General features: G+C 52.0%; 5 protein-coding genes across 5 annotated transcripts; 3 read left to right on the top strand and 2 right to left on the bottom strand.

Moving 5' to 3' along the window:
* Positions 1-711: 711 nt before the first annotated feature.
* Positions 712-2,919, top strand: CC84DRAFT_1179978 (DUF1446-domain-containing protein; the record flags this gene model as incomplete). The annotated part of the gene is made up of 7 exons (XM_018180452.1): positions 712-1,352; positions 1,401-1,527; positions 1,578-1,720; positions 1,770-2,196; positions 2,247-2,507; positions 2,555-2,757; positions 2,808-2,919. 7 exons carry the CDS (start codon positions 712-714, stop codon positions 2,917-2,919), a joined length of 1,914 nt encoding a protein of 637 aa, XP_018031230.1.
* Positions 2,920-2,953: 34 nt separating this feature from the next.
* CC84DRAFT_1154197 (uncharacterized protein) lies at positions 2,954-5,415 on the bottom strand. The gene is made up of 3 exons (XM_018176872.1): positions 5,249-5,415; positions 3,574-5,142; positions 2,954-3,527 (listed from the first exon to the last, which is right to left on the bottom strand). The coding sequence occupies exons 1-3, from the start codon at positions 5,282-5,284 to the stop codon at positions 3,099-3,101; spliced, it is 2,034 nt and encodes a 677-aa protein (XP_018031231.1). The 5' UTR covers positions 5,285-5,415; the 3' UTR covers positions 2,954-3,098.
* On the top strand, positions 5,378-7,532 carry CC84DRAFT_268276 (putative MFS sugar transporter). Its single transcript, XM_018185673.1, has 4 exons — positions 5,378-5,960; positions 6,010-6,975; positions 7,022-7,255; positions 7,303-7,532. Exons 1-4 carry the CDS (start codon positions 5,765-5,767, stop codon positions 7,413-7,415), a joined length of 1,509 nt encoding a protein of 502 aa, XP_018031232.1. The 5' UTR covers positions 5,378-5,764; the 3' UTR covers positions 7,416-7,532.
* A 639-nt stretch (positions 7,533-8,171) lies between these two features.
* CC84DRAFT_268278 (glycoside hydrolase) lies at positions 8,172-9,592 on the top strand. The gene is made up of 2 exons (XM_018185674.1): positions 8,172-8,839; positions 8,887-9,592. Exons 1-2 carry the CDS (start codon positions 8,505-8,507, stop codon positions 9,236-9,238), a joined length of 687 nt encoding a protein of 228 aa, XP_018031233.1. The 5' UTR covers positions 8,172-8,504; the 3' UTR covers positions 9,239-9,592.
* Positions 9,351-11,218, bottom strand: CC84DRAFT_1221430 (uncharacterized protein; the record flags this gene model as incomplete). Its single annotated transcript, XM_018183273.1, has 7 exons — positions 9,351-9,596; positions 9,643-9,858; positions 10,049-10,641; positions 10,692-10,861; positions 10,913-10,959; positions 11,010-11,081; positions 11,126-11,218. 7 exons carry the CDS (start codon positions 11,216-11,218, stop codon positions 9,351-9,353), a joined length of 1,437 nt encoding a protein of 478 aa, XP_018031234.1.
* Positions 11,219-12,458: the final 1,240 nt, after the last annotated feature.

Consider the following 12,458-nt stretch of genomic DNA (forward strand, 5'->3'; position numbering starts at 1 on the left):
GAAACTCGGGCGGGGCAATTTGAACAGGTCGCAGTAGCCTAAAATGGTATCAACTTACCAAACGAAGCTTAGCGGTTACTGTTTTTGATAATTTAGCTCGAAATGCTATCGGGTGGGGGGCATCTCAATAGTCGACATTAGGATTTGTCATCTTCGATTGCTCTTTTGTTCGTTATATCTGTCGAAACACACAGCCGCCTCTTTACACAGTTTACGGTGTTGTCGTGTGAAGTTACGCGGATGATTCAAGCGCTTTGGCTTAGTGCGGGGAACGATACCAGTAGTGGAGGGGCACGCACGGCACCATGATCAGCCTTGAGCTTCCTCTGTACCATCTCAGAGCTGCATACTGCTTCTTCTCATACGTTTGTCATTTCGAGGACTGACCTCAGCCCAGAGATTGATCTCAAGTCGAACAGCTCGTGTGCATCCTGTCCATGCTGTGGAGAGGGGTGCACAATGTGGGTAGCCGCGGATATAGATATCCACGCGGCTAACACTACACAGAACTCGCAATTGCGGGAACCCCGCTTCCAGGGAATCGCTCTAGTCATTTGTTGTGTTCCGCGAGGACTTCTTGAATCGTATTTGTGCTTTTCGTAAGCCGTTGGGACTATAAAGGCTCCTTCTTCCGGCTTTCTGCGCTTACTCCAGTCGGACACCTTTGGTCGACATCTTTTTCGCAATTACTTTCGCAAAGAAACACACATTATGCCGTCAGCAACGAAGCGGCCCGTCCGCATTGCAGGATGTTCGGGCGGGTTCACAGATCGATACCTTGCACTGACACGGATGGCTGGTGATCCGGAGGTGGACGCCATTATTGGAGATTGGCTCGCAGAGATGACTATGGTGGTCCATGGAACTGGAAAAGCAAAACGACAGGCTGAAGGCCCCAGCAAACGACAAGTTAATGGAGACGCAAAGCAACAGAGCCTCGAAGAGCGCAAGAAGACGGCAATGTACGCCGAGACGTTCATGCAGTGCTTTGAGCCTTGCATCGACAACTTGGTCAAGAACAAGGCTAAGATGTGTGTCAATGCGGGTGCCAGTGACACTGAGCTGCTGACCGAGGTCGTCTTGCAAACATTAAAGGAACATGGTGCCGAACACCTGAAGGTGTCGTGGATCTCAGGTGACGACGTTACGCCTCAGGTTCGCAAGCTCATGCAGAAAGGCGAAAAGTTTGAGAGCTTGATGCACGGGAAAACGCTGGAGGAGTTGGGAGCAGACCCCATATGCGCGCAAGCCTATCTTGGTGGGCTTTGCATTGCAGAAGCCTTCAGGGATGGAGCCGATATTGTGCTGTGTGGTCGTGTTGCGGATGCGGCACCTGTTATCGGCGTTGCAGCGTGAGTCGTCTCTACATGGTTCGGTGTTCGAAATTGACATGTGACTAGTTGGTGGCACGACTGGAGAAACGACCAGTTTGACGAGCTCGCTGGCGCGCTCGTGGCTGGTCATCTCATTGAATGTGGTTCATATGTCACAGGGGGTTTCTACTCAGAGTTTAAAGATCTAATCAAGGTATGCAAATCTTTCAGTTCAGAGCAAAGCCGCCTCACTAATTTCTTCAGACCGGTAAACACGTCAACATGGGCTTCCCTATAGCAGAAATTGAAGCAGACGGAAATTTCAACATTGCAAAAGAAAAGAACACGGGCGGATGTGTCACAGTACGCTCATGTGCCTCCCAGCTCCTCTACGAGATCCAAGGACCGTGAGTAACGCTTTTCGAACTCGAGTCCATATTTCTCACCACTGCACAGACTCTACTACAACTGCGATGTAGTCGCAGATCTGACTGGCATCAAAATGGACCAAATTGGTGAAGAAATCGTTCGCGTGACCGGTGTCAAGGGCCTTCCACCTCCTCCTACCACCAAGGTCGGAATTACGCTACCAGGTGGCTTCCAGGCTGAATGGCACATTTGGCTGTGCGGCCTCGATATCGAAGAGAAGATTCAAATCACAAAAGACCAGATCCTGTACACTATTGGCGACGACATCAAGCGCTTCACGAAGCTCAAGTTCCAGCAAATGGGCTCCTCGATATGCGATGGGGCCCCATCGCAAGACTTTGCGACGATTGACTTGCGTATATTTGCGCAGACGCGCGATCCGGAGCTGCTGCGGCCAGATGTGCCGAATGGATTTAACCGATGGGTGCTGGAGACGTTCCTGCAGAGTGCACCGGTATGTTCTCTTCTCCGAACAGTCTTGCTATCCCACTAACTGTGACCAAGGGAGCTTCTCTCAGCAACGATCTTCGCCAGGTCGTTCCCAAGCCTTTCTACGAGTACTGGGTATCCCTCATGCCCCAGGCCGAACTCGGCGTCAAGGTACACAACACGTTTGGTTCCCAGAATGTTCGGGAGCTGCCTCCGCCAGCTGTGACCGAGGAATATCCAAGACAACAGCAGTCGTATGAAACCAGCAATCCTGTGCCACTTGATTCGTTCGGCGAGACTGTGCTCGCACCTCTGGGGTACATTGTAGCTGGAAGGGTAAGACCTCGAGCAGCTTGTTGATGTGGTAATTTGCTGACATACAGCGTCAGAGTGGAGACAAGGCCAGCGACTGCAACATTGGCTTCATCGCACGCCACGACGACGAATATCAATGGCTGCAGAGCTTCTTGACTGTCGACCGCATCAAGAATCTGCTCGGTGGAGAGTACTCTGGGAATCCTATCGATCGGTTCGAGATACCAGGCATCCGAGCAGTTCATTTCTTGCTCCACGATCACCTCGACGGGTAAGAGCCTATGCTACTTTTATCACTGACAACACTGACAAGGTATATAGAGGATATAGTCAGTGCTACAAGTTTGATACGCTGGGTAAGAATGCGATTGAGTTCTTGCGCGCAAAGACTGTGGAGCTTCCGAAGAGGTTCCTCGACAGAGGCAAGATCTGAGTACTGTAACTTTATAATCGATCATGTACAATCACCCTGTTCACTGCAAGTCACGTCCTGTACAAGCGGATGCCTTATATATGTCCAAACTCATGACGTGATCCTAGACTATGATGTTTACTGATAATGTCAAGTATGACCGGGAATCGAAAAGGGTATCGTATAGCACAGGAAGTGCTTTAGTACATGCACTGCTCGTCATGACTACCGACTAGTTCGGTGCCTTGTTGCATATTTCCACCAAGATCAAGCATACCAGTTGCGAAAGGGAATCCATACAGTGAGCTTGGGTCATTAGGCATAAAGTTCCATGGCGGATACATAGTATCTTGGATATTCCAGTCGACTCGTCCTTGGGGTAGCTCCGTGGTGGCGACGACCTCGGTGGCTATAGGCACAGCGTTTGGCGCAGTCTGGTTTGGTGATTCGAGAGCTGCCTCACGGGAATCGTCGACAAAATCGGACTGGCGAAGAAGACTGTGAATCGCGAGCCTCTGCCGGTTGTGTGCATCCCGAGAGATATCAGGGTCTCTTGGTGTTGTCTCTACAGAAACAGCGGGCTTCCAGCGCGTTTTGTGCTGCTCAATCGCCGTCTCAAGAGCTGTCCGCTAAACGTAGTCAGTATCTACCACAGAGTTGTATTATGCCTCTTACCATCGACTCGAGCTGGGCGGAGAAGCTAAAGTACTGCTTAATAACATCGAGACACAGCTGCGCCTTGTCCAAAGCCGTTCTTGTCTGATGGTCGGATCCGTGGGAAGTATTGTGAGTTCCGAAAAGTACCAGTCTGGCAGCATGATAAGTGCAGACCGCAACATCATGCTCTAGCAAGTGCTGTTCCTCCTTGTGATGAATAAAATCTGCAAGTATGCGCACAATCTCTTCAGCGTGGCTCAAGCACTTGTCTCTCATCAATATCCTGTCAGGCTCAGATATTCCATTCAAAGCGGCATGTGGCCCAAGCTCAGGGTAGTCGGGCATGAATGGACGGTACAAGTCGCAATGACACTGGTGCCATGACAAATGAAGTAGGGCATACTGGGGTGGCCAAGGAAGTTCGTTGGGTAAAGTGCGCGGATACTGATCGCTGGGTGCAAGCCGAGTACGCAGGCGCAGCAGATCGTTCTGATAACGTTCGATGCAGGTAAAGAGTTCCGCCTGCGTGATCTCCTTCGCACATATCCGGCGATTGAATCGCATAACATCGCGTCTAATCAAAGCCAATTTAATGAAAGCTGCGCGCGACCCAAGTATTTCCGGCTCGATGCCTCTCCCTGATTGCAAGAAGCCAGTGGAGGCAGGTCGTCTGACGTTGAAGTCTGCATCCTCGCACGGTAGCTGCAAATGCATGATTTCGGGAGAAAGCAGTTCGAACTCCTTTAGCCCCACACAGAAGCTGTCTTCTAGCAGATAAAGCGACCAAATTGTACGTCTTCGTACTTCTTGGGCTATTGGTCCTAGCCCGGTATGTTCGTAGTTAAGCCGTAGGGCAACGGCCCATCGTCCAGCCAATCCCGCCATGATGAAGGCGCGTGGGAATTGTCCATTGGCAGCGCGAAACCGTATTATGAGCAGTGAGGCCTGGATCAAGAAGATGGAAGGCCTTTCTAGTCTTTCAAGCATAAGTCGCTCGGCTTCCTGTGCCCATTCCATACGGCGTGTGTGATTTTGGCCCAGGTACATTGAAGTAAGAGCGCAGATGGCTAGCTTAAGAGAGAGATCCATGGACCCATCAAGGCATCGTTGGACGACAGTTTCTCTGTGGAGAAAACCGAAGGATGGTAGGGGCGCTAAGCAGTCAAAGTACCTGCGTATCAACTCTGCTGCGGGTAGATAGGACTCGCTGGTGATTGTGGACAAGGGCGATGTGACATCGCTCGTCACCGAAAGGGCTGGAGCAAACTCACTCGCCACACTAGACTGTTGAGGCGACACGCGTGAGCCCGCGTCGATTGCGACAGGGCTTTCCAGCGCGGAATTTGAGCGCGAGGACGATGCATAGGTACATCTCCTATTTCTTCTCTGGCAATTGCCGCACTTGGGAGATTCTCTAGAGCACCGTGCTTTCATAGAACGACACTCGAGACAGGCCTCGGTACCGCGCCTCTTTGGCGGAAGCTGAACTGCATATCCACCAGAGGTAGAGCTGGCATGCTGGAAAGAACAGTCAAAGCGTAGGCGTTCGCATGGCCTACAGCAAGGGGCCGAACCATCGCAGCGGACCTTCGGGGCGTTAGCGAAGACCGACTGCCGGCGACGTTGCAGGATGATACCAGGGGCGCTGGGCAGCTCGGCTACAGCTCAGCTGGTACGAGATGGGTGTACATACTTTGCGCACGCGGCATTGGACGCACGCGGCCCTCATGGCGTGAGCGCGACGTTATGGTCAACCTGGGCTACACAGGCGCAGGCGTTATGAGTTGCCATGCGGCCGCACGACGCGACGAGGCTTGAGACTGGATGGCGACATGGAGTCGCAGTATTGGCGTGTTCATCCGATGTTCAGCGGGACGGAGCCTAGGGTGAATCGTCAAAGCGGGCCCCTATTGCGTTATGGCGTTGGAGTTAGCGTGGGCTTAGGCTCGGCCAATCCCATGTGATGCAAGCCGATACGCTGTCGTCGCCGCTCCTCCTCTCCGACCAGCATCTCCCGTACTGCGGATAGCTCCCACAAAGCATGGACGCGAGCAGCTACACTCTCCGACCGAGATCCGGAATGCAGCAGCCAGAAGAGACGTGAGCGCGCGCAGGGGCGCTGATCACTTATAAACACACAGTTTGGTCGCCTTCCACTGCTTCCACTGCATATCTTGTTGCACACACCGATACTCGTCGCACCAACACGATGGGGAAGCGTCTGGGTGCGTTCAGAGCCACCTACCTTGTGCTCTTGAGCTGCATTGGGTCGTTTCTCTTTGCCTATGACACGGGCATCGTGGGCGGGGTTTTGACCCTGAAGAGCTTCCAGCGAGACATGGGCTTCACCGCTGCAAACAAGACCCAGATTAGCTCGAATTCTGCCAGTCTACTACAGGCCGGAGGTGAGTACAGAGAGGCCATGATGCGCAACAAATGTTGACAATCCCGGAGCATTCTTTGCCTGTTTTCTCGTGTGGCCGTTCACAGCTCGTTTCGGACGCCGTTGGTCTATTGCCCTGGCCTCGCTCGTGTTTGAGATTGGGGCTATCCTCCAGCTGTTCTTCCCCGGCAACACCGTAGCATGCTGGTACGCTGGCCGGACGATATCTGGGTTTGGCGTCGGCATTGCCACGACTATCATCCCCATGTACTCCGCTGAGATGGCGCCAAAACACATGCGAGGTCAGCTTGGCAGCCTTTTCCAGGGCTGTTTCACTCTTGGAGTCTTTACAAGCTACTGGGTCACTTACGGTGCCACCAAAATGGCACCATCCACCAGACAATGGCGTATTCCTGTCGGCCTCCAGTTGCTGTTCGGTGGGCTTCTTGGAATGGGAATGTTGTTCACCAAGGAGTCAACGAGATGGCTGGCAAAAGTCGGGCGCCATGACGAAGCTCTAAAATCTTTGATCTGGGTTCGAGGCGGCGAATACACCAAGGACATCCAAGCGGAGATGAACGAGATCGATGCTGGCATTGCCGAGGAAGAGCGCCTGACCCAGGGTGTGACTTGGAAGGAGTACACATTGCCGGCGAATAGATGGCGCATCATTCTCGTTATCACGCTGCAGATTGGCGTTCAGCTCACTGGCAATACCTCTTTGGCATATTTCGCACCGCAATTTTTCGCCGCAGTTGGTGCCGGAAACAACTCGGTGTTGATGAGCGGATTCTTTGGACTGTGCAAGGTCGTCGCATGCTTCTTCTTCCTGCTCTTTCTCGTGGAGCGCATTGGACGCCGTTGGGCACTGCTCAACGGCGCCTTTTTGATGGCTATTCTCATGCTTATCGTTGCTGTCATCACAGCAACTGAACCACCAACCGGTAAAGCTGGTCTCACCAGGTCTGCAAGCGCCGCTATTGGGATGATCTATATTGAGGCGATGGTCTACAATATCTCTTGGGGCCCTGTACCTTGTAAGTAGGTGTGCTAACCTTGTCTGGCATGTCTAACTCGATGAAGGGCTCTACATGAGCGAGATCTTCCCTACGCGCATTCGTGAAGGAGCCATCGCGACCGGTACTGCTACACAATGGTTGTTCAACTTTGTCTTCAGCCAAGTCACGCCGCATGCTATCAACAACCTTGGTTGGAAGACATTTTTAATGTTTGCCATCTTTAATTGCTCGCTCGTCGTATATGCGTGGTTCTTTATCAGAGAGACGAAGGGACGATCTCTTGAGGAGATGGAACTGCGTAAGTGTAGTTCCCGCTTTACAGAGCAATACGGCTGACAAGATCAGTGTTCAACCCAAGCGGCACTCAGCTCGACTTAGAAGGGGCGCGCCAAAAAGCCTACAGCACAGAAGAACCCGCCACGTCGACCAAGCATGACAAGAACAACGTGACGGTATAGACGTACGGACATGGAAATGCCCTGATGCTCAGCTGTAAAATGCTCGAGGTGATGCGCCACTACGAAATGTTTCCTCCCGACTGGCGTCTCTCGCCTACATATGAACATACGCGATAACATGTTGGGTTTAGAGTCCACGCACTCATAGTAGTCCAAAACGCTTAAGGGTCTGATTATGGCTAGCTTTAAATTCGGTCTTCATGTTGGCACTAGAGTGATGAGCAACATCGGCCATGGAATCGTTGAATAAGCTCGCCACTGGCTGCGACCCTGTCAAGACAAGGCGGACCTACACAGTAACGGACAGTGTAAGAGCGAAATCTGCCTCCACCGAGAAGAGAGCGACATGCCCGTCTTTGCCGCAAGAAATATCATTTGCCTCGACTTTGGCTTCCTCCCCGCAGAGCTTTCTAGTCCTGTAAGTGCTTGCGTTGTACAGTGTTAGCATTTATCACCCGCAGATAGATTTGATGCGCATCTAGACACCTGCATATGTACCCCACAAAGTTAACCGTTTTCCATGCATCGCTGCGCTATAACAGCGCCTGATAACCTCGCCACCTCGTTCGGCAAATATCAGGGCCAATTCACCCGCGATTCCGACGCTACCACACACCTCACAAATTGAACATCCTCGGCACCATATGATGCAGTCTGGTGACTTCATACCATACTATATTATCGCCCAAACAACCGTTATGTGCTCCACTATGGATTGCAGGCACCAAGGCAACCCGCCAATCGTATTCCTTCCACGGGGCCGGCTGGGCATGGAGATGAAGGGACTGTGGGGTATACGAATCCCGACAATTCCGCAAACCAGGTAACGTTGACCGCGCAGAAACAAGCAATGTGCAACGGAGGTCGAGTTACTTTGCCTTGCGCAGCGATCGTTCAAATGAAACATGCTCATCCCCGACGCATGCGTACGAACGCGGTGTCGCCCCAGTCATTCCGTCGAAGTGCGCGCTGTGCTGCCGTAGTATAATAAATAGAACCACCCACACAGCTCCGATCTCCAAATCGCACCATCCAAGGATCTTCTTACACAATTTTACGACCACATAGCAGAGTACATACCAGCCCAACATGGTATCTCTCAAGCAAGTCGCCCTCGTTGCATTCACTGCCGGTGCCGCCGCGCAGAGCGGTTCAGGGAAAACAACGCGATACTGGGACTGCTGCAAGGGATCTTGTGGCTGGGCCGGCAAGGCGCCTGTCAACCAGCCCATCCGCAGCTGCGACAAGAGCGACAACCCGCTCTCCGACATGGCGGCGAAAAGTGCGTGCGACAACGGCGGCGGCGTCGCGCACATGTGCTCGAATCAGAGCCCATGGGCGGTCAACGACAAGCTGGCGTATGGCTTCGCGGCGGTGAAGTTGGCTGGAAGCTCAGAGAACGCGTGGTGCTGCTCTTGCTACGAGTGAGTCCATGATATCAGGAGGAGAGAAAATGACTGATGATAGCTAGATTGACGTTCACATCCGGCCCTGTGGCCGGCCAGCAGCTTATTGTCCAAGCTACCAACACCGGAGGCGACCTCGGACAGAACCACTTCGATCTCGCCATGCCAGGCGGTGGCGTGGGCATGTTCAACGCGTGTACGAACCAGTGGGGTGCGCCGCCAAACGGCTGGGGAGCACAGTACGGTGGGATATCGAAACGGTCCGACTGCGATGGGTTCCCTGAGAAGCTCAAGGCGGGCTGCTACTGGCGCTTTGACTGGTTCAAGGGCGCTGACAACCCAGATGTCACGTTCAAGAAGGTTACGTGCCCGGCGGCAATTACTGACAAATCTGGCTGCAAGCGCAATGGCGAGTAGACAAAAGAGGTGTGGAACCGGAGTGAAAAGGGCGAGCCTTGAAGGTCGATAGACTTTCTAGTTGTATACTTCATCATCAATTGAGAATAAATCATACTCTATCTAATTCTCATCACTTGCTGCTTATGTCTGAACCTTTCCTCGGACCCTTTTCGATCTTCGTAAGTTGGCTATCTTGTCTCGCAAGACACAATTTTTCTCTCATCCTCTTATCTCTCAAATAGTAGAAAACCCTTGCACAAGCAGTTGTGATCATGGTCAAGGGGACCGTCACCGCCCAGTATAACCAGAATCGCGATGAAGTCATGTTGTCCGCGGTCTTAGAGTTGAGATCGAAAAACTGGGTGCTAAACAGTGTCTGATCGTTCAGCAATAGCAGATGATCGGGAACAATGGCAACGTACAGCAGTATATGTTGGTGGAAGGAAGGCTAGGGTCAATGCTGAGATGATGAACATGGAAGAGCTGTCTTTGGATGTGGCCAGCGCGACTTGCTTTGAGTCTTCGGCGATAGCGATCATGGCGGCGCTGTCTCTGAAGCTTGCTCGGGACAGGTTTAGCGAGGCTTCTGCAGTTTGCATATTGAGAGCGTTGTCCTTTTGGGCCATGAGGCTGTATACCTGTGCCAAATTAGTGTTTGAAGATGAAGTTCATGCTGCATGATAGACGTGAAAGGTATCGAGGGAATCAAATGACGGGGTCTGCTATGCCAGAATAGACTTGGGGTACAACGCAAGAAGGCAAGTCCATGGCTATACGCTGAATCAATGTGGTGCTATTTTCTGCCTTCTGAATCCGAACAGCACTCACTGTTTGCACATATGCTTGCGATCGCTGGGTGAGATACTTTGTCCTTGGTTTCATCGCCTGCATCCACTCCCTCAGATTATCACTCCGTTTCCGCAGCATCATCGCGGCCCGGTCGATCTTGCGTCTGTATTCGGCATCTAAGCTGTTTAGCCATGCATCAAGCTCCTTGTCCATCTGGCCTAGCAGAAGTGAGTGGGCTTCGCATGCCAGCTCGCACTTGGCTAGGTTCGCTGTCAGCCCAGTCAGTGCACGAGTGATGGGCACGAAATCGCAATGATGGAGACTGCAGTCGACGTAAACACCTTCGGTGCTAGATTTTCGCATGCCAAGCTCGAGCATGATATTGTGTGTCCTGATACGGCCGCTCTCGAGATCGTGCTCGATGATCTCGTTCACCATGTCGATGAGGCAGATGGGAATGAATGTCGGGCATGCGAAGAGCTGAGGCGGCGTGGAAAGCTCGTCGCAGATTATCTCAAACTCGTCAGGCAGTAAACCAAATAAAAGAACGTTGGTTTCGCTAGTGTGAGGGGAGTGCGTCAGAGCACACGTGAATGGTCGTCCGTTTTTGTCGATCGTCTGAAACACATGACCTGACAATGAACAGGTCAGAAGGTATGCGATGGCTAGGCTAGAAACAAACCTGTGGTACGGTTTTCAATGTCTTCGAACGGAACGAAGCAAGATGTGCGTGTACTGAGCACATACAAAAGCGAATGAGGAAGACTCCAGCGATCTGCGAGGAGTTCATATGTTGTGCGTGACAGTGCAAGAGATGGACGGTGGTCTGACTTGGTAATTGATGTGCAGGCACTGTGGTGGTCTCAATAACACCAGCGCTCATACGACAAGGCGAACACTTACAGCACCCGCAGCTTGTACGATGATGCGTTGTCTTTGGCTGGTATCGGCTGCGCTGGTCAACATCACCAACAACAGATGGTTTTCGTGAGTTTCTCACATCTTTGTTCAGCCATTGAGCTACATCTTTCTCGGCCAACCTCCCTTTGCGAACTGAAGATCCGGTAGAAGCCTGTTTGTTCAGCCGGGGGCGCTGCACACCAATACGAAGCTTACCTCGGATGTTTCTACTTCGGCACAAGAAAGGTGATCAGCACCCCGGAACGTCCCTGGATGTTCCAACAGCTTCAAAAATCGACGGCGTTCCATCAGTGTGGGAGAAGATTGAAGACTCTTTGAAGAAGCAAACAATGCGAAAATAAGTGCAGCTATTCAATCATCATAGTAATGGTTCAGCCTGGTCGGCCCTGGTGTACACAGCCTTTCGTGGCGGAAACCATGTGCAAGTGAGGCACGCGACCAACAGCCTAATGGACCAATGAGATGTGAAAATCGAACCTGATTTTCTGGCTGCATCTGAGACAGGGACTGTTGACTAACGTGTTTGGCTCAAGGGGGGCAGAAGGCGTAGAGGGCAACAGAGCTTGTAAAATATCCGTATCGAGTGTTCTGCATTTAGCAACCGGAGCAGGAGCTACACGAGCAAAGTCCTACCACATGTTGAGTAGTTGGGGCAAATAGCAAAAACTGAGGGGTAAGCACACATACCAGGGATGCTTTTCAGATCTTTACATTTTGGACTATGAGGGAATTCGAAACAAGTTCCGTTATCCGGCGCCTAAAGGGGAGATCGTCAAAAACTACAACGAAGGATGGTCGCCTCCACCAGGCTGAGGTAATCGACAGCCTGGTAGATGATGGAGGGTAGTGCGTACGAGGCACTGCACGTGGACAACCACAACGGATATTTCAGTGAGGTACTTGTGTCCAGATTAAAGAATCTTGGCTGCTTGCTGGAGTGCAGCTAGATGATGATGTACCTATGGTATCATAGGTATGCATTGCAGCGTGTGACGTTATGGGCGCAAGGCCCCGTCTGCTCCTCACTCAGCTGCGGATGATGGCTTCGAATAGCAGTTATGGAATCTTTCTTAATTTTAGAGCTGTTGAAATGGGTATATCCAGAAAGATGACCTTGATGCATGAAAAAGCGGCTTCTCCTTAGGTCTGCGTAGCCGGAGATTCTCCGGAGATCGGCGATACGTCGGCGCTAGTCCACCGGTCCTTCCCTCAGCGATCACAACCTCACGACTGTATCACCATGTCACGGCACATGTTCCGTGGGCTCTTCACAAAGACCTATTTCTCTTCAACGAGTCATCTTGCGAACCTCTTGATTTGACGGCCCTTCGCACCCCAATATGATGCCTTGTATCTTGGCCGCGCTCTCGGCGCCCGCGGAATACGAGCGCGCGAGCGAGTCATAGAAAATCACCCTGCACCGACGATCAATGATGCTGTTCTTCGCGCTTTCTACACGGCACGTAGCCTCTAACGCGTCCGTATCGTAGAGCCCGGCGAACACCCGATGTTTCGATCGAAGTGCTGA

The sequence above is a fragment of the Paraphaeosphaeria sporulosa genome, assembly GCF_001642045.1.
Source record: "Paraphaeosphaeria sporulosa strain AP3s5-JAC2a unplaced genomic scaffold CC84scaffold_11, whole genome shotgun sequence".
Lineage (NCBI taxonomy): Eukaryota > Fungi > Ascomycota > Dothideomycetes > Pleosporales > Didymosphaeriaceae > Paraphaeosphaeria > Paraphaeosphaeria sporulosa.

Coding starts and splice junctions, on each gene's coding strand:
- CC84DRAFT_1154197 (XM_018176872.1), bottom strand. CDS start 5,284: ATGAGGGCCGCGTGCGTCCAATGCCGCGTGCGCAAA. Junction 5,143..5,248: donor TCCAATGCCGCGTGCGCAAA/GTATGTACACCC, acceptor AACGCCCCGAAG/GTCCGCTGCGATGGTTCGGC. Junction 3,528..3,573: donor CCGCCCAGCTCGAGTCGATG/GTAAGAGGCATA, acceptor GACTACGTTTAG/CGGACAGCTCTTGAGACGGC.
- CC84DRAFT_268278 (XM_018185674.1), top strand. CDS start 8,505: ATGGTATCTCTCAAGCAAGTCGCCCTCGTTGCATTCACTGCCGGTGCC. Junction 8,840..8,886: donor TGGTGCTGCTCTTGCTACGA/GTGAGTCCATGA, acceptor GATGATAGCTAG/ATTGACGTTCACATCCGGCC.
- CC84DRAFT_268276 (XM_018185673.1), top strand. CDS start 5,765: ATGGGGAAGCGTCTGGGTGCGTTCAGAGCCACCTACCTTGTGCTCTTG. Junction 6,976..7,021: donor CTCTTGGGGCCCTGTACCTT/GTAAGTAGGTGT, acceptor AACTCGATGAAG/GGCTCTACATGAGCGAGATC. Junction 7,256..7,302: donor TCTTGAGGAGATGGAACTGC/GTAAGTGTAGTT, acceptor TGACAAGATCAG/TGTTCAACCCAAGCGGCACT.